This window comes from Leguminivora glycinivorella, chromosome 14 (genome assembly GCF_023078275.1).
Source record: "Leguminivora glycinivorella isolate SPB_JAAS2020 chromosome 14, LegGlyc_1.1, whole genome shotgun sequence".
NCBI lineage: Eukaryota > Metazoa > Arthropoda > Insecta > Lepidoptera > Tortricidae > Leguminivora > Leguminivora glycinivorella.
In genome coordinates this window covers 11,273,766-11,298,497 of record NC_062984.1, presented here as the reverse complement: position 1 = coordinate 11,298,497, position 24,732 = coordinate 11,273,766, and the positions used below count along the sequence as shown (strand labels likewise).

The 24,732-nt window shown below is 37.4% G+C and overlaps 1 protein-coding gene and 1 non-coding gene across 2 annotated transcripts; one reads left to right on the top strand and one right to left on the bottom strand.

Annotated features, from left to right (window-relative positions):
- Window positions 1-577: 577 nt before the first annotated feature.
- On the top strand, window positions 578-24,239 carry LOC125233540 (organic cation/carnitine transporter 7-like). Its single transcript, XM_048139594.1, has 12 exons — window positions 578-698; window positions 990-1,151; window positions 1,506-1,668; window positions 2,101-2,222; window positions 13,962-14,200; window positions 16,688-16,824; window positions 17,312-17,429; window positions 18,353-18,421; window positions 20,909-21,050; window positions 21,935-22,091; window positions 23,074-23,201; window positions 24,160-24,239. Exons 1-12 carry the CDS (start codon window positions 665-667, stop codon window positions 24,237-24,239), a joined length of 1,551 nt encoding a protein of 516 aa, XP_047995551.1. The 5' UTR covers window positions 578-664.
- Window positions 5,547-5,619, bottom strand: Trnas-gga. The gene has a single exon. It is a non-coding gene; the product is annotated as a tRNA-Ser (tRNA).
- Window positions 24,240-24,732: the final 493 nt, after the last annotated feature.

Here is a 24,732-nt window from a genome sequence, read left to right as displayed (position 1 = left end):
TTATTACATTTTAATGAAACTAACAATAAAAAGAAATGGTTATTCATTCATTAATTTCATTAAATAAGTACCTACTACTACTAATACAAAAAAATATTTCAAGAAAAATCTGCATTTTAAATTCTTTATAAAATTCTATCATACCTTCTTAACTCGTCGGGGCCGATAGAGTTTAAAAAGTTGCATTTTCTTTCATTTTTGGTTTAACTCTGTCAAAATTTCACGAAGAAAATTTAATGTAAAAAATATATTTTTATATTTTATATAATGTTAGCTTAAATGTGAATTAATAGGCGAATTGAATGCATTGCTGTTCAATATATTTATCACATTTAACGAACATTATATTGATGTATACATCCGGATAAGTAAATTTTTGTACTTTTCAAAGGTATATTGGTAAGTTTTCCAGCGTTTTCTTTCATTACGTATTTTTAACGTTTCCCTGATTGCTGCATGCTTATGTGACTTATAAACTCTTTGGTTCTTTTTAGCAAGTCAGATCGCATGAGAACTCAGTTCTCATGAGCGTCCATTCAGAAGTCTATAGATAGGTATTTGGTGTGCCTTATACCTATCTATTTGTGGCAGCTTAGGGCACTAATGCTCTACAAACTAAATTGTGTATTAACTGGAGAACCAGGTTTATCCATTTCTAAATTAAATGACAACATTCGAAGAAGCTTATGAACTTACCGGTAACATTCTCATATTTTAATATTTTTTGATTACCTATTATGTCCTTGTATGTCGTAAATATTATACACCTCATTGCTGTGTAGAAGTAAAACTACCCCGATAACCATCCTAGGTACCAACTTAATAAAATAGGTTAAAATTTGTATAAAATAAAATTACCTACCTTGCAGACATGAGCCTTTGTGGTCAAAAACAATTTTTTGTGCCTAAATTATACTAATCTATCTACCCACAGCAATTCTGTTTAAGACCGTTCGCTGAATGTTTACCAGTGTTTCTTATATTCTCAGGGTACGGTAAATACAATATCCTAGCCTTGTTCACCAACGGGTTCATCCTTCTCTACGCGACCGTAGAATGTCTGAGCTTGGGCTATGTGCTGAACACGGCCGACTGCGACCTGAAAATCACTATCGGACAACGGGGCGCGATCTCGGCTGCGACTTTTATAGGTGAGGCTTATAACATGAGCCGTTGCAAGTGCTGGGATAGCGCAAGGAGGATGATCTGGATGATGACGACAGTCATTTTGGTCTTTGGATTATTTTAAACTAGCTTTGGCTCGCGGCTTCGCTCGCGTTAGAAAGAGATAAAAAGTAGCCTATGTCACTCTCCATCCCTTCAACTATCTTCACTTAAGAAATCAAGTCAATTCGTCGCTCCGTTTTGCCGTGAAAGACGGACAAACAAACAGACACACACTTTCCCATTTATGATGTGACAGAACATAAAAATGTACTATATACCTATACATGTATTACAACTGCGAATTATTAAACCAAATCGTTTCTTTTCTCAATCGGAAGGCGTGGTGGTGCCGGCCATGTTTTGGGGGTACGTCGGTGACAAGTACGGGCGGCGCACTACTATGCTGCCCGCGACTGTGCTAGCCGTCATATTCTCAATTGGCTCATCTTTGTCTACGAACTTCTTGTCCATGTTCTTGCTGCGAATGATCACCGGTACTATGTAAGTTTCTCTTTTAACACAATAGTATACTTAATTTGTAAAAAGGATTTATTTTTTATTGCTATTCATAGACACTTTTAACAACTTATCATAGCCACAAAACTCTGGAACGAGTTTGATTATAACGTTGATCACTTAACTTCAACTAGCGTCGATTTTAAATTACTTACACCGGAAGACAGTTAAATCGTAGACAGAAATATTATGGCCACAAAGGCGAAACCTGTGAATGATGTAGATATTAGTAAAAGTGATGGCCTTCCATCCTAGTCGGCAGTGACCCATCAAGAAGCGGAAGAAGTCTCAGGATCCATTTTTTAACATATTGAAGGCCAAAGAGATCGAAGTAGGTGTTTAGCGGTGTCATTTTGGCGCTCCATCAGCTTATACTTATACTTAACCCTTCCTTCCAATCTTCTTTTGTCTTCGCAGGGTTTCAGCATCATGTGCTACTGCGTACGTGTACCTGGGGGAACTGAATCCCCCCTCTAGAAGTGCCGCGGCCATAGCGTGGGGCTCTGCCTTCATCGCGGGAGCTTACTTTGTCATGCCCTGTTAGTACTCAAATTGACATTTGACTAGAATAAGAGACCCCGCACACTATGGCCACTAGTCGCCACCACTAAACGCGACCACCAGTGATAGTCAGGCTCAGACGCGGCCACTCAAACGCTCGGTGTGCGCCGATGCTATACAAAATGTATGGAGAAACGCGTCCGCAGCTACTAGTGGCCGCCACTAAGTGGCCAATGTGCGGGGGCTCTAAAGATCATAACAGAGCAAGCTTTCAACTTAATTCCAGTAGTCCCCTGTCTGTAGGTAGTACTGCCCCAGTGTGGTGACGGGATAAAAATTTCACCACCCCCTTTCCTCCCGTATGTCGTAGTAGTTTACTGTAAAAAGATTCAGGCCCCGTAACTGAATGGCATTTCTGTGACGCGAAACGCCATCGAAACGCTGCAGAAATGTAGTCTCCCAGCAAACATTCTAAGTGCTTTTACCCATGCTCTAGAATATATTACTAATTTAGGTAAAAATTACATCATACGCACCACATAAATTCACATCTCGTACATTTATACTTCTGGGTAAAAATATAGAGCCATTGAAACGTAAATTTCCCTTCATCAAAGCACCATAAGGTCACAAACTTAAAGGTTGATTATGAGCAAAATATAAGGTAAAATTAACTTCGAAACTCGACCAATTGTTCATATTTACTTGTACGTCCATATTAGGTGTATATGCGACGTAATTTTTTCTTAAACTGGGGACCTTTAGGTTATCGATTTAAGTCGCTTTTGCTACCAATTTCGTAGTAAATATTACCTTCTTGAGAGACCAAATTTAGACCATAAAGTTATAAATACTTGTAAGGTACTAATATTACCATAAGGTTTCATTTAGATTTACCTAATAGTCAAATTAACCCTAAAAAATAACCAATAAGTCGACGTTTGCGAGGCGACCTCAGATCAAGTTATTTTTACTCACAAATAAGTCATTTCTCCGTGAAATAGGACGTATATACTCCATAGTTATTTCGGTTTTTTAAATCAAAAGTTGTGTTGTGTTAACAATGGCCAAAGAGAAAAAAATATAGACATTCCAGTAGTTATTATAGGAAGATTAAGAAGGCTAAGGCTAAGGCTAATTATAAGGACGTTCAGAGTGAAACATCGGAAGAAATAAATTGTGAATTGGCTTCTACATCCGGTTTTCAAGGAGTATCTACTTTGTGTGTTTCTGATACCGTTACTATACTGTTACTGATACCACACACACAAGCAAGGATTTTTTGCCATCTGATAATATAGATGAGAAGAGCGACGATGAAGAAATCTGTTCAAACAAGGAATCAGAAAATGAAGATTCTGGAGATGAGTATGTGACAAATAAAGATTATTTAAATATGAAACTTGTGGAAGACCTAAGAGAATGGACAGTACAGCACAAACCCACCAAGTCATCTTTAAACGACTTGTTAGCTGTACTGAGTAAATATGGTTTTAAATTGCCTAAAGACGGGCGAGCTCTACTGAAGACTGACGATGTCTTTATAGAGCCAATGGGCCAAGGAAAATTTTGGTACCAAGGCGTAAGCAATTGCTTAAAGAAATCTTTATCGGATATGGATTTAAATGCAATATCCAGTATTGAACTAATGTTCAACGTAGACGGCATGTCGTTGTTTTTCATTTTTGTCATGAGACCACCTGGAGTCTGCTTTGAAATGAAATATGAAATGAAATATTTATTTTCCAAGTAGGCATATTACAATGCACTTATGAACGTCAAATAAAACTACGCCGGCTCTAACCCTACGCCTCAACCTCGATAAGATTTCAGTCCCCCCTCAGTTGGAGGAGGGTATCCACTATGGGACCGGCAAGAAACTCGGCGGGCCACTTCTTTTCAAAACATTACATCTTATAATTAACATGCATTAAAAAAACAAGATACAATTTAATAAGCAAAAGTATTCATAAAAAAAAATATATTAACACAAGAAATTATACAAAGTACAAAGCTATTATGATTATTAATAAGAGATGTTAGAGATGTATAGAGTCTCTAAGTGTCAAAGTACATCTAAAAAAAATTATACATGAAGAAAAAAAAATTAATCAACACATTAAAAAAGAGCTTTACTACGTTTTCCAAAGATTGAAACGCGAACTTCCTTTGGAAGTCTGCCGTTCTTGATATTCCGGTCCAAGACATTTTTGTCATTAAATCCCTGGTCATAATTTGTTCCGCCATTTTTTTGCCAAGAATATCTCCTCTTCCTTGACCATCAGCCCCAACAAAAGAACTGAAATGCTTTACCTAAAAAGAAAAAACTTATTAGTGGGTAGTAGTTACATACAGCGACTCATATTATACACGGTGGAACATGAGGAACCCGAAAGATTTTAACTAGGCATTTCTGGGCAGCTGGGTCGAGCGCTGGCAGTGCAAATCGCCGCGTCAAAATACAGGAAACAGTGTGAATTTCACGAAAGTTATTCTAGAAAACTATTAAAAACTAAGTGCATGGTCGTAGAAAAAGTATTGTATGCAACGGTGTTTAACTGAGTCAAAAAATACTCGTGGCGTCTTTATTAACAATTTTCGGCTTCGCCTCAAATTGTTACCCACGCCACTCGTCTTTTTTGACCTCCTTTAAACTCCGGTTGCATAAAATACTATTACAATGGGGTAACATTTTAGTCCTAAAATGTGATTAGGAATGCGCTGATAAAATTATTATATATTATAAAATAAAGCGTTTTGATAGCATAGCGTTAGCGGAGCGCATTGATAGCGGTGCGCCGGACGGACGCTGGCGTTGCGCCCAGCGGACGCCAGCGTTCCTCCGGCGCACCGCTATCAATGCGCTCCGCTAACGCTCCGCCTACGGTCTCAAAACGCGCATGTGTGGCCGAGCTTTTACGGAAACGTACGAACGTGTCATGCTATTTCAGTCAGTCTCAGTACGAGATGTACTGACATTGACTGCACTAGCATGACAAATACGAAAGTTTCCGGAAAAATGCGAAGAAAACCCTTCTCGCACTACATCTGTATATATATATATATATATATATATATTTTATATATATATATATATATATATATATATAGATAGGTTGTCGGTAGGGATATTAGAATGTGTTTAACATACAGGTAGTACACACTGCAGACGCCGAAGAAACAAGGATTTGCTTGCTTTGTAGCAGCATATACACAAACAGAGCTGCTTTTCTCAAACTTGCAATGAAATAATATTATTATTAGACTTATGTTAACCGGGATATAGACCGTGATTACCTTTATGTTTTTTGTTAATACATATAAGTCTAATGAAAATAACCGTAAAAAGATGGAAAAATTTACGCTTCCGGCGGGACTTGAACCCGCACCCTCTGCATTCCGTGCAGTGCTCTTAACCAATTGAGCTACGGAAGCCGCGCCGGACCTCGCAAATTTCACCTAATCTTGAGCGTTGCGAGGGTTTCAAGGCACGAAGGCCCCTTGTAAAACAAATAACTATTAATCTTCTCTTCAAGAAGTTTTTTGATTTATAAATTATTAAATTACAACGGGACTTAATCGCGTAAAACTTACGTTTATTTTAATTTAGATATGGAGAAATTACAGGTAAATTGATTTAAACTAACACGATTTACACTCATAATTTTAGTAAAAGTAAGTGTTTACGCGATTAAGGCCCGTTTAGTTCTAAAATTATAGGTAAATTACAGTACTTACTCAGACTCTGCGTCGGTGTCCGCATTTTGGAAGGCTTTCTCCCATTCCAACACCTCTTGATATGTACTGATGCCGCATTTCTTTGGAACACACTTGTACTTCGTCCAGTGTGGTTCCGGATAACTTTCCGCATCTTTCTGTAGCCGGCTCACCATCGTAGGAGGCCACGACAGAACGCCGTTCTCCTCCCACGCTGAAGGGCAAAGCGTTATTTCCAGTCCCCGTCGGGACGGGGTGGCCACTATCTTATATGACATATTGCAATAATAAAAACCTAAAACCAAAATTGGAGTCAATTAAAAATAAATATTTATGTAATTTTATTACATACACGCGTGAAGCACGTTGATATGTTTTAAACTAAGCAAACATTCATCAAATCAGGTATTATGTTGATCCCTAAAAACACCCGAAAACGTTTCAAAATCAATTGTCACATATAACTTACCTATTGGGAAACCACTTCTTCTTCCTCCTACCCTTATCCCACGTTATGTGGGGTCGGTACAACATGTCTTCCTCTTCCATTCTCCCCTATCTTTCGTCATCTCAACACTCACATCTTTCTTTCTCATGTCCTCTTTCACACAATCCATCCATCGTTGTTTGGGTTTACCCCTCCCTCTCCATCCATCAACATTCATCTCCAACATTCTTTTGCCTATATGACACTCATCCCTCCTCATTACATGACCGTACCACGCCAACCTGCCACTCCTCATCTTTTCCGTTATAGGCGCAACTTTCAAACTTCCCCTAATATACTCATTCCTGATCCGATCCATTCTGGTCACTCCACACATCCATCTCAACATTCTCATTTCCGCTACGTGCACTCTCCTTTCATCCTCCACTTATCTTTGGCACGTCTAATCGTTAGCACGCAACCTACGTCCGCGCTGTCAAACAAAATACTGTCTTGCGACACGATGGTCGAAGCATTAGTCATGATGGCGGTCGTTTTGACCTTGTATGGTTACTCGACACCATTAGGTCGTAGAATTAAGTGTATATTACGTAAAATTGACTTAAATACCATTACGTCGTATTTTTAGGTATATTTAACTTCTTAGTCGAGCCGACATTTTGTTTTCTTACAATCAGACGGTGTTTGTAGTGGGCATAAGTATTGCATGCATGTGTAAGCGAGTTAGTATTAATAAATCGTTTGAACTATCAACACGTGTTCACCATTAATCGAACCTGACTCCGATCCCCACATGGCGACCCTGAGCCATGAACGCGCATATCGCCCGCCGCCGGGTGCATTCCAAGGCGACGGCGCCGCGCGCGTCAGCATTTTGGACGGTCCGGTGCAGTGATGTTACTAATATTATTGAGTAATACCTTCATGACTTTTGCAAAGACAATACTTGTTCGTTCGGTCAGAAACAACCGTGGTGATCGATTTAACTGATTTTATGAACTTTACCTATTCGCGTCGTGTTGTGTTGGACGTTTCGTCTGTTGTGCTACATTTAAAGGACGATGGGAAAATCCTACTCGAAACAAGAGGAGAAGGAAGTTATAATTACGCAAAATGCGGCAGGTTCCAACGAAGGACAAGGCATCTCAGAGCACACAGAGCATCTGCGAGTGAACAACATTTTAGTGTCATGCATATTGACCATCGTCGCTATCGGTGTTTTGATCTACGCGTTCTACCGATATAGAAAATGCCACCATAAATGGATACGACGAGAAATACAAAGTGACATGGTACGGCGCATTCGACTGAGGCTTTCCGGACGCAGGCAGACTCGAGGCGATGACGCTGGTCCCGGTGACGTTGCAGAAGAAGAAACACGTGTGATGTGAAGTGAGATACGATAAAAGTGAGGTATGATAAAAGGAGTGTTTTTCGTATTAATTGACGCGATTATTCTTAATTTTAGCAAGTAGTTTAGCAATTACTATAAAAACTTGGCATGTTTTACTTATGGAAGCAGAATTAAATACCATATTAAGTGAACTTGGCAAACTACAAGTAGATTTAAGTAAATTAGGACCCAACCGCCGTTTGCAAAAGATAGGGGTCGATAAAATTAAAAAGGCCCAGGAACTATATTTGTGTTATGTAAAATTAATTGAGTCTACCTCAAGCAGCAGTACAGCGGAACAGTTTCCCGGCTGCATATTTGATGTTCTATGCGATAAAATCGATAAAATATATAATAAAATACTAGAGTATAGTAATTACAGTACTTGCGGAATCCAAAAACGAATCGAAATGGCTGAGAAATTTGACTTAAAGGAAGTAGGGTCTCTGATTCCCTTGTACGACGGCAAGGATGAAACTGTTGAAAGAATTATCGAAGGCATTGAAATGATGGAAAGCATATTACAAGAGGCAAGTAACAAGAAATTGCTGATTTCTTTTGTCCTTAAAACAAAATTGACTAAAAATGCGAAACTCAAATTAAAGACAAGCTACGATACTGTTTCAGCATTAGTTTCAGACATTAAAAAATATTTACTCCCGAAAAAGTCAGCAAATTCATTGTTAATGCAACTTAATAGCATTACACAAAATAATCTATCACTTTCAGACTATGGCGATAAAATTGAGGAATTGTTTACAAATCTCACGATTGCGCAAGCGGACAATGATACAAAAGCTTGCGAAATCCTGAGACCTATAAACGAAAACTTAGCTGTAAAAAGATTTGCAGATGGTTTGCGTAACAGGAGGCTAGGTACTATCATTGCGGCAAGGAATTACAAGGAATTGAAAGAAGCGGTGCAGGCTGCGAAGGATGAGGACAACAGCCAGCCAACACCAGTAGTGATGCACATGAGAGGCTACAGGAGAGGATATCCGGTAAGTAGACACTTCAACAGCCGTGGATACTACTCTCAACGTTATAGTGGTCGATCTAATAGCCGTGGCTCATATCCGCGTTATAACCAATACCACCATACCAGCAACTGGGCACCAAATAACTTTAACAGGTATAGAAGTAGCAACAGTTATCAGCAATATAGAGGACGAGCTACGCGCAATAATTCGCGTACTAGGAGCCAGAGTGCGCGGGACAACCGCGGCACCTCACGGAATGTGACCTACACTGCTACAACAAGAGAGGGAAACCAGGTAAGTGACGAACACCCCAACCTTTCAGAATTTTTTCGTCCATAAAGTATTAACATGTGACGGAGTAGATTACGTGTTTACATGCGAAGGGTTAAATTATGTAAGTTTAAAAGTACAAGGACAAGAATTAATTTTCATTATTGATACAGGGGCGACGTGTTCATTAATTCATATAGATAGAGTTCCAAATAACTTATTGCAAAAGGTAGATGCAACAATAAAAGGCGTGGGAGGTGATATCACCTGCAATAACAAAGCTTATGTATCGCTAGAGAACGGTAACCAGATATCATTCACACAGAAGTTCTACGTATTAAATGAAATGCCATGTCATGCGGATGGACTTCTCGGTTCAGATTTCTTACGAACTTATGGCGCAGATATCAACTTACGGACGAACTTGTTAACTTTGCATTCTGACGATCGAATGTGTGTGTTACCAATTCACGGAAATGGTGACACCAATACACATTTATCAGTACCAGCTAGAACTGAGACATTGCATTTGATAAAAGTCGATTCATCTTTTCAAATAGGAAATGAATATGTAATTAGCGCAGGAGAGTTATTCGAAAATGTTTTTATAGCCGGTAGTATAGGAAAGGTCAAAAATAATAGGATACCGATTAAAATATTAAATACAACTGACAGGGACATTCAAATACCTATTTTCACGCCAAAACTTACTCCCTTGAAGGACTATGACATATGTTACTTTTACAAATATGACAATGGAGTAGATAGGGTTTCACGATTGCTACAAACATTAAAGTTAAATCACTTAAATAAAACCGATAGGAAGCTTATTGAATCAATTTGTGTGAAATACGCAGACGTTTTTTACTTAGATGAAGACAAGCTAGGCACTACAAACATATTAAGTCAGAGTATTAGTGTTAAACCCAACACCAAACCAATATACGTAAAACCATACAGACTACCAGAAACTATGAAGCCAGAGATTAGTAGACAGATTAAAAATATGTTAAAAGATGACATCATAGAACCCGCAAATAGTGATTGGAATAGCCCAATTCTTTTAGTTCCCAAAAAATCGGACGGTAATACGAAAAAATGGAGGTTAGTCGTAGATTATAGAAAAATAAACAACGTAATTCAAGATGATAAGTTTCCACTACCTAACATCAACGAGATTTTGGACTCATTATCAGGCGCAGTATATTTCAGTCACCTAGACTTGCAACAATCTTATTATCAAACAGCATTGGATGAAGACAGTAGAAACATTACATCATTTACCACCAGTCAAGGACAATTTAGGATGAAAAGGCTCCCAATGGGATTAAAAATAAGTGCCAGTGCGTTTTCGCGTGTCATGTCAATCGCCATGTCAGGACTTTCGTATGAACAATGTTTTGTTTATATGGACGACCTCGTGGTTTTTGGTAGAAATATGGAACAGCATAACAAAAATTTAACTAACGTTTTAGAACGATTGCGAAAGGTAAATCTCAAGGTTAATCCGCAGAAATGCGAATTTCTAAAAACTCAACTTTTGTACCTAGGTCATACAGTAACATCCGATGGAGTTTTTCCAGATCCTGAAAAAACTAGAGTATTAAAAAATTATCCAGAACCCACAAATAGCGATGAAGTAAGACGTTTCGTAGCGTTTTGTAATTATTACAGGAAATTTATACCCAATTTTGCATCAATCACATTACCGTTGAATAAATTAAGTAGGAAAAATGTTACTTTCGAATGGACGGATGAGTGTAAACAAGCATTTTCAACTCTGAAGCAAAAGCTTATTTCCCCACCAATCTTGCAATATCCAGACTTCTCAGAAGATAATGAATTCATTTTACAAACAGACGCTTCCGGATTGGCGATAGGCTCTTGTTTATGTAACAAAGATATGAGACCAGTGGCGTACGCAAGTAGAACATTGAACAAAGCCGAGTTAAATTATCCGACTATTCAAAAAGAGTTATTAGCTGTGATATGGAGCGTCAAGTACTTTAGACCATATTTGTACGGAAGAAGTTTTACCATTATGACCGACCATAAACCTTTATTGTATTTATTCAGCATGAAAGACCCGTCCACCCGTTTAATTAAATTCAGATTGCAACTCGAACAATATAACTACAAAGTTGTTTACATTAAGGGCAAAGATAACGTCGTCGCAGACGCGTTGAGTAGAGTGACCATCACTTCGGATGAGTTAAAGAGTATAGGAGAACAAGTTTTAGTTACAACTAGAGCGCAAAGCAAAAAAGCTTTACAACAAAACGCAGATTCGGGAAATACCGCGGATCTTAATATATCCAATGATTCGGGGCCTGATCAACCTCAAATTTCGGAAATATTAAGAAAACCGAGTAATTCTGTTGAGTTACAATTTATAAAAAATATAGAATCAGACAAGTTACGACAAAGAGGTGAAGTAACTACGGAACAGGAATGTTTTTCGTATGTTGAGGCAAAGTCAATTATATACATAAACCTTAGTTACATGTCGCACTATACGCGAGTCGATTTTGCGAATAAACTGAGTGTTTTTTGTAATAAATTAAATATAAATGAGATATTTGTCATCAAGACAGTAGATAACGCGTTATTTTTAAAGAATCTCAGTGAAGAAATAATGAATAATAATCAGTGGTCCGGACCACGCATTAGCATTCTCAGAAATGTTAAAAGGATAATTGACGAAAAAGAAAAAACTATCATATTGAACGACTATCACTTATTGCCAACGAGTGGGCATGCCGGCATACGACGCATGATAAATAATATCAAAAGTAAATATTTTTGGCCAAAACTAGAACACGATGTTAAAAATTTTGTACGAAAATGTAGTAAATGTCAATTTACGAAATATTCGCGAGAAAATAAGGAACCAATGCAAATAACGACAACAGCCACTGCGGCAATGGAAAAAATATTTCTTGATATCGTAGGACCATTACAAACAGACTCAGACGGATTCACCTACATCTTAACCGTACAATGCGAGCTAAGTAAGTATATAGAAGCGTACCCGCTACGCAATAAGGACTCAGTCAGCGTGGCGCGAGCTTTAGTCAACAATTACATATTACGGTATGGTATCCCCAAGGTCATTGCTACAGATAAAGGGACCGAGTTCACGTCAACAATATTCAGTGAGGTATGTAAACTTTTAAAAATTAATAAAATTCATTCGACAGCTTACCATCATCAATCCCTAGGATCAATAGAAAATATGCATAAACATTTAGCGGCATTTTTACGAATTTATTGTGACGAACGTTCTGATACGTGGAGTAGTTGGCTACCCTTTTGGTGTTTTGCCTACAACACCACAATTCATAGCTCAACTAAATATTCACCATTTGAGCTCGTTTTTGGAAAAGTATGCCAAGTACCTAGTAATTTAAGTAACACCTTGGATCCATTGTATAATCCTAATAACTACATGTTAGAATTACGATATAGGCTACAATTAGCACATAAGGATGCCAGAGAGCATTTGCTCCGGAGTAAATTAGCTAATAAGAAATTGTATGACCAGAATGCTCATTCTTTTGTTTACAATAAGGGTGATTTAGTATTAATGAAAAACGAAACTGCAAAGAAATTGGATAAATTATATAAAGGACCATTTAAAGTTGTTCAAGATTGTGGACCAAATATAAAAATAATAAATAAAGGAAAAATTGAAACAATTCATAAAAACCGTATAAAATTGTTTATTGAGTAAAATTCAATGATTTATTATTTGTGTAATAGATTCAGGTATAGGAATATATATATCAATTTGAGTCATTTTGACTTTTTCCAGGTTTTTCTTGTTATTAAATAGAAATATAACAAAAAAAAAAATTGTAATAAGTACTATTTTTTTTTTCTTTTATTAGCCCGGTGATGTAGTGGGCATAAGTATTGCATGCATGTGTAAGCGAGTTAGTATTAATAAATCGTTTGAACTATCAACACGTGTTCACCATTAATCGAACCTGACTCCGATCCCCACATGTTATTGTAAATTGCATATTATAGGTATGTTGTAATACTAAAACGATAACATTTAACGGTGTTTTTATTGTCATTTATATGATAAAAATATATATAGTTAAGTTAATATAATTACAAACACCGAACACAAAATTACGAAACCTATTTACAAGCAATACATACTATTTATGAGCTTTAAAATAAGTAATACTTAAGTATTTCGAAAGCCCATCAGTACTTTTGAATAAAAACCTAACATACTGCACGAGAAATTTTTCAGCGCACAAGATTTCATCGTATAATTCCTGCGTAATCGACCTAAATAGATAATTAGTTTACGTAAAGTAATGGCCGCCATTCTCGTTGCAAAACTCAAGATAGATTTTTAGCCAGACATTTTTTGTGAGCGAAAAGAAAATACTCTCGTAATATGTTTGTCTCTTTCTTTGCATAATACCTCGTAAAAAAATAACCTTTTTTAGTAATTTAATGGTAAAAACCACGTTGAAATAACGTTGAAAAATGGTAAGTCTTACCAATTTAGTACATTGCAACCCATGGCACGTCGTGTCGACGTCGATTCCACGTCGCAAGAATCACCTAAGTGGCGACCATTAGGTCGCAATTACTTAAATTACGTGGAGTCGACGTAGCCGGCACGTGCTTTTTTTCCCCACTTTGGTCGACTCCACGTGGATTCGAGGTCGATTCGAGGTAACTCATTTTGGTCACTGTCAGATTTGCGACCTATAATAGGTAGTTTTATCGATATTTTTACCTAAAATGTTTGCTGGGCTGGCTCTGTCGCGCCAATACGCAAGAGCGATAGAGATAGATAGCTACGAAAGAGATATTATAGTGAGCGTTTCGTGAGCGTTTGTGCATTTGGCTACGCACACAATTGTCGTGTGGGCAATTTGATAGCAGTCACTTCAACATACCAATTTCGATTTCTTCCAATCAATAAGTTTGTAACTTTTAGTATTCGCCTGGATGCTGTTGCCGCTGAAGTTCTCTTTTGGTAGCGGGGGACTCAGAATCGTGCCATGGCGTGTCCTGATGTGGGCATCCACGATCTGGGGCATACTGGCCTGTGTGGGCATGGCTCTCCTACCCGAGAGTCCCGCGTACGTGCTGGGCACGAAGGGCGGCCCGGAAGCCTTAGCCGTGCTGGCTAAATTCTACTCGTGGAACCAGAAGAAACCACCCGCTGAATACCCGGTAAGGTATCCGTATTAGTGTAAATAAATTTACCTTGACCAGTGCTTCAAAGCGAATTACATAACTAATATATTGTCACTGTCTCGCTAATATATAATAATTTTTAAGAAAAAAAAACCGCCGCCTTTGGGGTTCTGGTGAAAGCTACTTGCGAATGTTGGGTTATGTAGAAATGTGTAGGTATTTTTTTAAACTGCTTTTAATGCTTTAATTATTTGATGGCAACAAAAATCAATATACGTATACCGTTAAGGTTTGAGGAGTTTCCTCAATTCCTCATGAATCCGATTATAAGAAATCGAAGCTTGACAAAATTTGACTTGAAAAGTCAATATGCTTAACAAATATAACTAAATAAATGTTACTGTTCTGAACTTAAATGCATGCTGTTCTTATAAAAATACCAAAGTCACTATAAGTGTGCCGTTCAGATCTGAGGAGTTCGGTTCTGACCATCATCTGCAGTTCCACTGCACCAAATGTCACTATTCTGGATGTAAGTGCATGCTGTTCTTATAAAAATACCAAAGGCACTATAAGCGTGCCGTTCAGATTTGAGGAGTTCCGTTCTGACCATCATCAGGAGTTCCACTGCACCAAATGTCACTATTCTGGATGTAAGTGCATGCTGTTCTTATAAAAATACCAAAGGCACTATAAGCGTGCCGTTCAGATTTGAGGAGTTCCGTTCTGACCATCATCAGGAGTTCCACTGCACCAAATGTCACTGTTCTGGACGTAAGTGCATGCTGTTCTTATAAAAATATCAAAGTCACTATATAATAAGCGTGCCGTTCAGATTTGAGGAGTTCCGTTCTGACCATCATCAGCAGTTCCACTGCACCAAATGTCACTGTTCCGTACGTAAATGCATGCTGTTCATATTTAATACGTGAGTAACCCGCTTAAAATATTTTTAAATATGTATGAGTCTCACGGGAGTTTTATAGTTAAAATTGCATGCTGTTTCTTTAAAAAACACAAAAATCGCCATATGTATGCCTTTCAGATTTGAAGAGTTCCCTCGATTTCTCCAGGATCCCATCATCAGAACTGGGATCTGAGAAAAATGGGACCAATCTGTATGCATATACATTCAATCAAAAAAAAATTTTTCAAAATCGGTCCAGTAACGACGGAGATATCGAGGAACAAACATAAAAAAAAAAACCGGTCAAGTGCGAGTCGGACTCGCTCACCGAGGGTTCCGTACAAACTTTCAATAGTTGAATCATCAAAATGTTATTCATAGAACTCTACAGATTTGACTAAATCCCTCAAGACTCAATTTCCCACATAACAAGTAATATTTTAATATACAATTTTATTGTTAGACAACGTCCAAATAAAATCAAGCAAGACTAGTCGACTTCAATAGTTTACGACTTACGACATGTCGCAAGGACGCTCCTGATCCGACCTCATTATATCAGGAAAAACGCGATGTAGGAAATGAGCGTTCAACGTACAGCGACATCTATCGGCAAATTGAGTAAACTAATGCGCGAGAGCTAGTATGGAAGATGATTTTTATAGAATAATTGTTTATTGCGTGAACCGATTTTAACCATTTTGCCTCTATTTGAAAGCAGGTAATTTCATTGTTTTTTTTGTTAAAAAATACAGGTACAATAAACACCTGCAAGGGTGTTGAAATTGAAAATGTAAATCTGAAAGGTTTTTTATAAAAAAAAAAAAAGTTTTCGAGATACGTGTACGATTTTATTTTTACTGTAATATTCATTATAATAGCCATGTTTGGTGAAAATTTCATAAATTTATGTTGGTAAACTTCGGAGATAAGGGGGGGAACGGTATTTTTTTTTACATTTTCCTTCAAAAAATATTTTTTTTTCCACAACCAAAAAATTATAAAAAATAGTTTTGATATGTACAGTTTGAGCTCTTTCTAACGATACCCCACTTGACCTAGTTACTTGAAATTTTCAGTTTGACCCCCTTTCATTTTGGCCATTTTCTATCATTTATATTAATTAATTAAAAAAAAATCTTTCAACTTGTAGAGGTTCACAATGTTTATAACTATTCCAAATTTCATATCGATAGCATAAGTAGTTCTCGAGATATTTAACAATGTGACAGACGGACAGACAGACGGACAGAGTCGCACCATAAGGGTTCCTGTTGTACCTTTTTTGGTACGGAACCCTAAAAACAGACGAATAGAGAACCACCTTCTTTTAAGAAATTTGAGGCGACGGTTAAAAATAATGAGAGAGACACAAATCGTTTCATTTATCGTAGTACCTAACTACCGTTGGCTTGGCACCCGAACAACTCTGCCTTTCTATACATAATTCAATCTAAAGTCTTGTGTCGTGAATGCTATGCGACGATGTATCAAATAAGATGGATTTTCCGTTATTACACTATCATAAAACTAAACTATGTACATGCCCTCCTTTTTCTTCACTGGATGGTGTACTATCGGCCTTAACTTGTGATTGAAACTGTTTTTCATTTCAGATCACGGAAATAGTTTCCCCTCCTATTCATAGTCCGAAATTAAAAGAATCCTTAGCGCGGATCAAGTACATGATAAAGCCACCCTTGCTGAGATGTGTACTTATTAGTCATATCTGTAATTTCATGGTTTTTATGCAGTAAGTTCATTTCATGATGGCGTACATTCAAATTAAATAGTATGATCTTCTAGGCACAGTTTTGGGGTTCTGGTGAAAAATACATGCGAATGTTGGATTATGCAGAAATGTGATTTTCTTTGAAAAAATAATAATGTAAAAGAAAATGTTTGAATTTTTCATGATGCTCCATCCAACTGGACTTATATATCAAATGTTCTATGTTTGACTGGCGAAGTTTCATGTGTATTAAAATGTAAAATCGGAGGTTTATCGTTACATAGAAAATTAAATTTTCGAGCCTTTTTAGTCACAAGATTTGCTTGACCGTCTATACTAATTTGCCATTTTTAAAGCTAAAACGCTTCTCTAGATACATAATTATAATAGAAATATAAAAGAAATGATCAAAATTTAGAATGAATATCCTATAGAAAAATAAGTATCATACTGGATTATAAAATACATTTGGTGACATATAAGTCAAGATAAATACCTAGTTTTTCAGGAGCAATGCTTTTTATGTTTGGCTGCCCCACATCGTGGACGAACTCTTGAAGCACGGCCCCAGCAGGCCTGGCGCCAGCTTGTGTCGGATCATGAACGATATACACAGCGCTGTCAATGTACGTCGATATTAACATAATAATATTTATCTATTGTCGTCATCCTCCTTGCGTTATCCCGGCGTTTGCCACGGCTCATTCCCATGGCCAGGGCTCCGCTTTGACAAAAATCCCAAAATTTGGCGTAGTTTTCCGAAAGCGACTGCCATCTGACCTTCCAACCAGAAGGGTAACTAAACTATGCCTGATTATTGGGAATTAGTCCGGTTTTCTCACGATGATTTCCGATAATATTATTTATTGTATACCTACAATCAAAATGAATTCAAGAATATAAATGATAGACAAATTAAAGGTAAAATTTGGTTGGTCTTAAGACGAAAGTGGAGGACTCGAGATCGCTATTTTAAACAAATTAAGTCTTTTTTTGCCTTGAAAATATTTTACATAAATTATAGCTATGCCTTTAAGTTGAAATAATTAAATATTATAGAACATTCTTCCACAGATTTACTATGTCCCACGGTAAGCTCAAGAAGGCTTGTGTTGTGGGCACTGAGACAATAATATACATAATATACAAATACTTATATACTTAGAAAACGTCAATGACGTTTTATTTTATATTACTTTTTAGTTTATTAGAATTGTGTCGCTTAACTTCAAACCTGGGTAAATCCATTCTGCTTTAAGGTTGAATATATTAAAAATATAATATGATCTGAAAGATAATCAACCTTATAGCAGAATGGATTTACCCAGTTTTGAAGTTAAGCGATACAATTAAGCTCCGGTTTCCTAGGATAGCGGCAGTCACGATACGTACTATTACGAAGTAAGTACGAATATGGAGACGGCCGCTATATCACGGCACCGCTATCCTTAGGAGATTATTATATGATTAATATCTGTATTTCGTTCCTTTTTATACTATCATCAAAAATATACATAACTCAAACGTAACCTATACTTCTCTGGCGCAGAAAAACAAACTGTGTGTTGACGTCCGCGGCGGCCCGCCAGTGTTCCCGGCCCTACGAGGTTTCATTCCAGTTACGTTAATATGCATCAAATTATCTAATAATAATTTAATTTAATGTCCAGAGAGGGAAAAGGGGACTACGTTAATATCGTCGCTGCGCGTGCAAATTTCGCTATGTGTTTTTAACCTACTTTACAGGAGACACAAAAAACTGTTTATTTCGGCAATTATTGAACATAAATAAATCAATATTTTTATGGCATAAGTATTTTCACTTTTGCATACATTAAGAAATAACTTGAAATTTTATTTCAGTTATTATAAGGTTAAAAAAATATTTTTTCATAAATGTGTTACATAGCGATTATAATTTGAGTCATAAAAAACCGGTATGTGTCTTACAATCACTTAACTAGATTTTATTCTTAAGGAACAAAATACAATTTGTGCACTTTATCGTCACATGGTTATTTAATCATATGATTTGAATTAACTATGTTGTTGTTTATTTGTAATTTAGCAATTCATTTTCGAATTAATTATTTTAGAAAAAAACACGATTTAATACTATAAGCTTAATACACAATACTATAATAAAAAACTCGATTAAATTAATATATTACTACCAATGTATTACAACTATAATAATATATTTTTTCCATTAATTTTTATGAATGGAGGTTATTTCAGTTACAAAGTTTCTCAATGTGGTATTATGTAAACATTTATGTATTGAATAAGATTTCATTATACATTTTTTAACTTGAAAAAACTGGATAATGCTAGTCTGGCTCGAACACCGAAGTTTACGTGTATATTTTACTATTTTTTTTTCTCACAACTATATTAATAATCTTGTATGGTGTAATACGATTTATTTTCCAAATTTCATAGTTTAGGTCAACCGGAAGTACCCTATTAATTTTGACTTCCTGGAGAGTGTAGATTTTTTTTCAACTCAATTAACCTATGTTGTATTTACTTAGAAATAAGGTTTTTTTACAGCTTCAAGGAACGGTATAGTACACTTGAGTATAGGGTTTTTCCGAAATAAAGAATATTGACAAATTGATAAACGGATTGACAAGAAAGTACATAATTGTATAAGGGTTCCATTTTTCTTTTTTGATCCGAAAACGATGAACAATGTTTGTCACTCAAAACTTTGTGTGATTTCTCAAGTCAGCTTTTTTTCATTTATTAAACATTTTATTTTCATTTATTTATTTTAAAATGTTTCCTGAAAGGATAGATAGATCTTATCACACAAAATTTCATACAAAACGATGTCTTGCCAATGCAATGTTAAATCACTTGCTATTTTTTTGAGTTACTTAGCATAACTTTATCGTATTTCGATAGTTTGTAATATACGTTTACACGCACTGAACCCTACACGAAATTTGTCAGTATACTAAACACTAATAAATTTCTGACAGTTAATCTTAAAAATCAATTTGAAATGATTTATTTTTAACAAATATTAAAAAATAACTATTCGGTCAGAGTGAGTACTTTCAGACATAGTCTCAATAAAAAGGGAAACTACACTCTTTGTCTCATTTATAGAGGTTATACTTGACTACAAACCCACCTACCTTACACCATTTAAACAAGTTTTAAGAGAGTAGGCTAGATTTTTATAAGAAAAGCCTGCTATGTGACGCAAAACACACGAACTGGAAACATTCACGATTTCTACAAATAGTACAAAATTATCGCTGTGTATGAGATTGTACAAATCGGGCACAAACGTCTAACACATCTTTTTATACAATATTTCCGAAAATATAGCTATGTGTTATAATTCACATAGCAGGCGCAATTCCAAAACTGCTGTTATAAGAAGATAATGTAGTTATGTGATTTATTGCAGTTAGCGATTATAGGAGGAACATTCAATGTATGGGCATCACATACCTACTTTTGATAAAACCTGTAATACTGAAATGAGCTCGACGCTGTTTTTGGAGCATATGTATTTAGAAATAAGGTTTAAAATGGCATTGAAAACGAAAAATCGTTAAAAATCACATAGCGAATTTTGCACGCGCAGCGACGATATGTAGAAGCGGCCGTCCCCTTTCCTCTTAAGACCGCGTGGAAGACGCGACGAGCCTGACAATATTAAATAGCAACAATTTTATACTTAAGTACTTAGTTATTGTGTTAGTATTGTAGGCACTATCTTCTATTTGTAAAACAACTATACATAATTATTGTAATGCGACAAGTTCCTACTTTGTACGAATGATGATAAATTGATAAATCAAGGAATCGATTCTATGTAGTTCCGAATATTTACACATGTATGTACACATGTATAACGTGTTACAGTACGTATGGCCCTTCAAATGATGTATTATGTAGTTAAACACGTAGGTAATGTGCTAATTATAGAATCTGTGTGGATAAAGAAGAGGTAGAATTTATTGGATATATCCAATAAATTCTAGGACTCCTTTTTTGAACAGATTAGCACTAGTGTGGGAGAGTAGCACCTGCATAATTATGTGAAGTGTAAAATAAATAATTTACTTATTTATTAATTCTTCAGTTGGTAATGGACGAGTGTATCCCGGTTTCGATGGAAAAGGCCATGTATCCGATAGCCATAGTCGTCGGGGCTATCACGGCCAACATATACGCCGGCATCGGTTTTGGGATGAGGAGAGGCTGGGCAAAGGCTAAAATGTACTGTAAGATGGTTTTTACGATTTTTTAAAGTACGTATACCTATATGTATTAGTGTCTGAACTAGGTACACATTAATCAAAACATTTAATAAAAATGTATTTGTTATATTTTTTTCACTTACAGGTTGATCCGTGAGAGTATTAGACCTGAATTAAATGAACAAAACTTTGACTATATTGAGTGATATCTGTCGTATATCTGTATGTTGTAGCCGTCAAAAGTCACTGTTTTATAGGTTAATCTGTCACACACATGTATATTTTCATTCCCTCATTTGTTCCCTCATTGTAAGTATGAATTGTGAGTATGAATCCCTCATGTATGAATCGACACATTGATTTTTTATCGATTTGGACCTTAAAAGTTGAATGTCATCTTAGTGTTTATTTTTTCAGCGTAATCATGCGGGAGGTTTTGTAGGAGAGATGATAATATCCTGTTATCCCACATCAGGGACAATAGGGCTCTCAGAAGGGATTTCCATTTTTAGGAGACATGAGGATGAAATAGGATCTCAGGTTTTTTGAGTTGCTTTAGATGTCAAATTGTTCAGAAAATTAAATACCGTGAAAAAATTCACATTTCACTATTTGCTAAGGAAATCCTTGCTAAGCGGATACTGGTGTAACCGACATGTACCAAAGCAAGAGTAGATAAAGGTCCATTAGGTACAATAATGGTACCTACGAGTGGCAGGCCCGCATCTAGGGGGGCTAGGGGGGGGGGTATGCCCCAGGCGTCAAGTCCAGGGTTACCAAATTTGAACTTTGTCAAGTCGACGGCGCGCAAACTTCAACATATTTTAATTTTGCCCCCCTCTCGAAAAGAGTCTAGATCCAATGCTGGGTAATGGAATGGTATGTACAGGTATTACGTGTTGTTGTAGGTATGATAATGGGCACCTGCGCCTTGTTCATCGTGGCGGCGGCGTTGGTACCAAACTACATCGCGGGCATCATCCTGTTCGTGCCTGGCGTGTGCGGGATCGCTTCCAATACCGTGCTGGCTGCCGCTGTTATAGATGTCATTCCAACGTGCTTGAGGTACAGTAGCTAGCTCAGCTGTGTGGTGTTCCTGTCAGACCACATGCTGCTGTTTGTGCCCGGCGTATGCAGGATCGCGGCAAATACGGTGCTGGCGCTGGCGGCAGCCGTTGTGGAGGTGTTTCCCACCAGCCTGAGGTATAGTATTCGCTAGCTTAGCTGTTTGTTGTTCCTGCCAGACCACATGCTGCTGTTCATATGATGCCTGGGCGTGTGCAAGATCGCGGCAAACACGGTGCTGTAGGTATTGTAGCTAGCTCAGCTCTGTGGTGTTACTGGTGTTCCTGCCAGACCACATGCTGCTATTTGAGCCTGACGTGTGCGAGATCGCGGGAAACACGGCGCTGGCGGGAGCCGTTGTGGAGGTGTTTCCCACCAGTCTGAGGTATAGTAGCTCAGTAGTTTGGTGTTGCTACCGTACATCGCATCGTCTGTTCATGCTGGGTGTGTACGGTATCGCGACCAACATGGTTAAGTATTAAAATATTCTCTCGACTAAATATATGACAATACCTAATAATCTCTCCTTAAAATGTAGATAATTTTTTTTTTATTTATTTATTTCAAAAAAACTTATGACTATATTACATTTTTTCTTTTCGCCAAACTGGAACCAGTTTGTTGGCGAATAGTGCGCTCTCAAATATATTTTACCTTAATTAAGTTGTTTACCACAAACCACAATGCAACTTACAACTAACATGCGTTTGCGTACCTACTTCGTCTCACGACAGCAGTGTCTGTGAACCTTATTTATACGTTCTTACGATCTGCAATATGTCGCTCTCGTGAAACTAAATATCTACGCATTCCTACCCACTAATATTTACATGACATGATATGTTAACTGAAAATCCACTACTTAATAAAAATATTAATGTCAAATAACAAAAAAAAAATAGAACCTTCCTACTCATGAATTATGAAATCAAATGACGAATTAGGTAGTGATACTCAGAAATAAACAACAATTTTTCCACAGAGCCCTGTCGATGTGTACCCTCTTCATGATAGGGCGCCTGGGCGCAGCCGTGGGGTCTCACACGCTGGCGTGGGGCCTCGAGCACAACTGTGTCGTTATAGTGCTGCTCATCACCGTACTCACTACTGGTTAGTTGCCTTCTGTATCTCGGTAGGCACTTCTATAGGAAGATGGGCAGATTAGTCCACAGAGCCCTGTCGATGTGTACCCTCTTCATGATAGGGCGCCTGGGCGCGGCCGTGGGGTCCGACACGCTGGCGTGGGGCCTCGAGCACAACTGTGTCGTTATAGTGCTGCTCATCACCGTACTCACTACTGGTTAGTTGCCTTATCTCTGTAGGCACTTCTATAGGAAGATGGGCACATTAGTCAACAGAGCTATGGAGCGTGCACTCTCGTTAATCTCTTTATGGCCGTGGGGTCCCACACGCTGGCGAGGGGCCTCGATCAAAACTGTGTCGTTATACATTAGTGCTGCTTATCACCGTCACCGTACTCACTAGTCACTAGTAGTAGTGGTAGGCATCTTGGTTGGTTGGTGGTTGGTTGGTAGTTGGTAGCTTTCTGTAGGTATCTCTGTAAGCAGTAGGCACACCTATAGGAAGATGGGCAGATTTGTCAATGTCAACAGAGCGTGCACTTTCTGTAATCTCTATGTTCTCGACTGGGCGCCTCCGTGGGGTTCCACACGCTGGCGTGGGGCCTCGAGCACAACTGTGTCGTTATAGTGCTGCTCATCACCATACGGTGTAGTGTAGTGAGTACTACTGGTTAGTTGCCTTCTGTATCTCAGTAGGATGGGTAAATTTGTCCACAGAGCTATGGAGCGTGCACTCTCTCTAATCTCTTTAGTCTTTATGTTAGGGCGATTGGGCGCCATCGTGGGGTCCTACTTTTTAATTTCCCTTTATTTTTCGTGAAAGTTTCGTGAATTTTTCATGAAATATATGATTTTTTTGGAAAGTTTCTGCAACTTGCACATCACTAACTAAAAATACCTATGCGTTTTTATTTACATATACTTACCTATTATGTTTTGGCTACGGAGTAGAGGGTTAATAAGTATTAAGTAATTATAATTTCTAGTGACGGGGTCCCTGTTGTTCCTGTGGCCCGACACCCAAAAGACACGGGAAGAGATGAAGGCTCAAAATTTCAACTACTGAAGACTGCATCGTATACCATCAGCTTACTTTATATCAATAAGCAAAATAAATTATTTGTTTAAAATTATTATGTTGTTTAGATAATTATAATAATTAGTCAGGGCAAGCTAAGTGCGTTTTCTCATTATCCGATACGATATCGGATGTAGGACCGATATCCCATACATTGACTACAGGCGCCATCTTGGATTTTATCCCTTGAAATCCTTCCAACATCCGATATCGGATCGGATAATGTGAAAACGGACTAAGTTGGCAACGAGTTCCATATCAAGGGTGTGTTGCTTAAGGGCCCATTTAGACGGCTCGAACGAGTTTTATTACATTGCGGTATTTGATGGCTGTGCAAAATTGTATGTAACCTCAACAGCCGGCAATCTAACTAAAATCGCATGCAAGTTCGCACGCCGTCTAAATCAAGCCGATTCAAGCCTAAACGTCATAGTTTCATAATTTTTTCCCCTTACTAGCTCGGAAACGTGTTTTGTCCTTT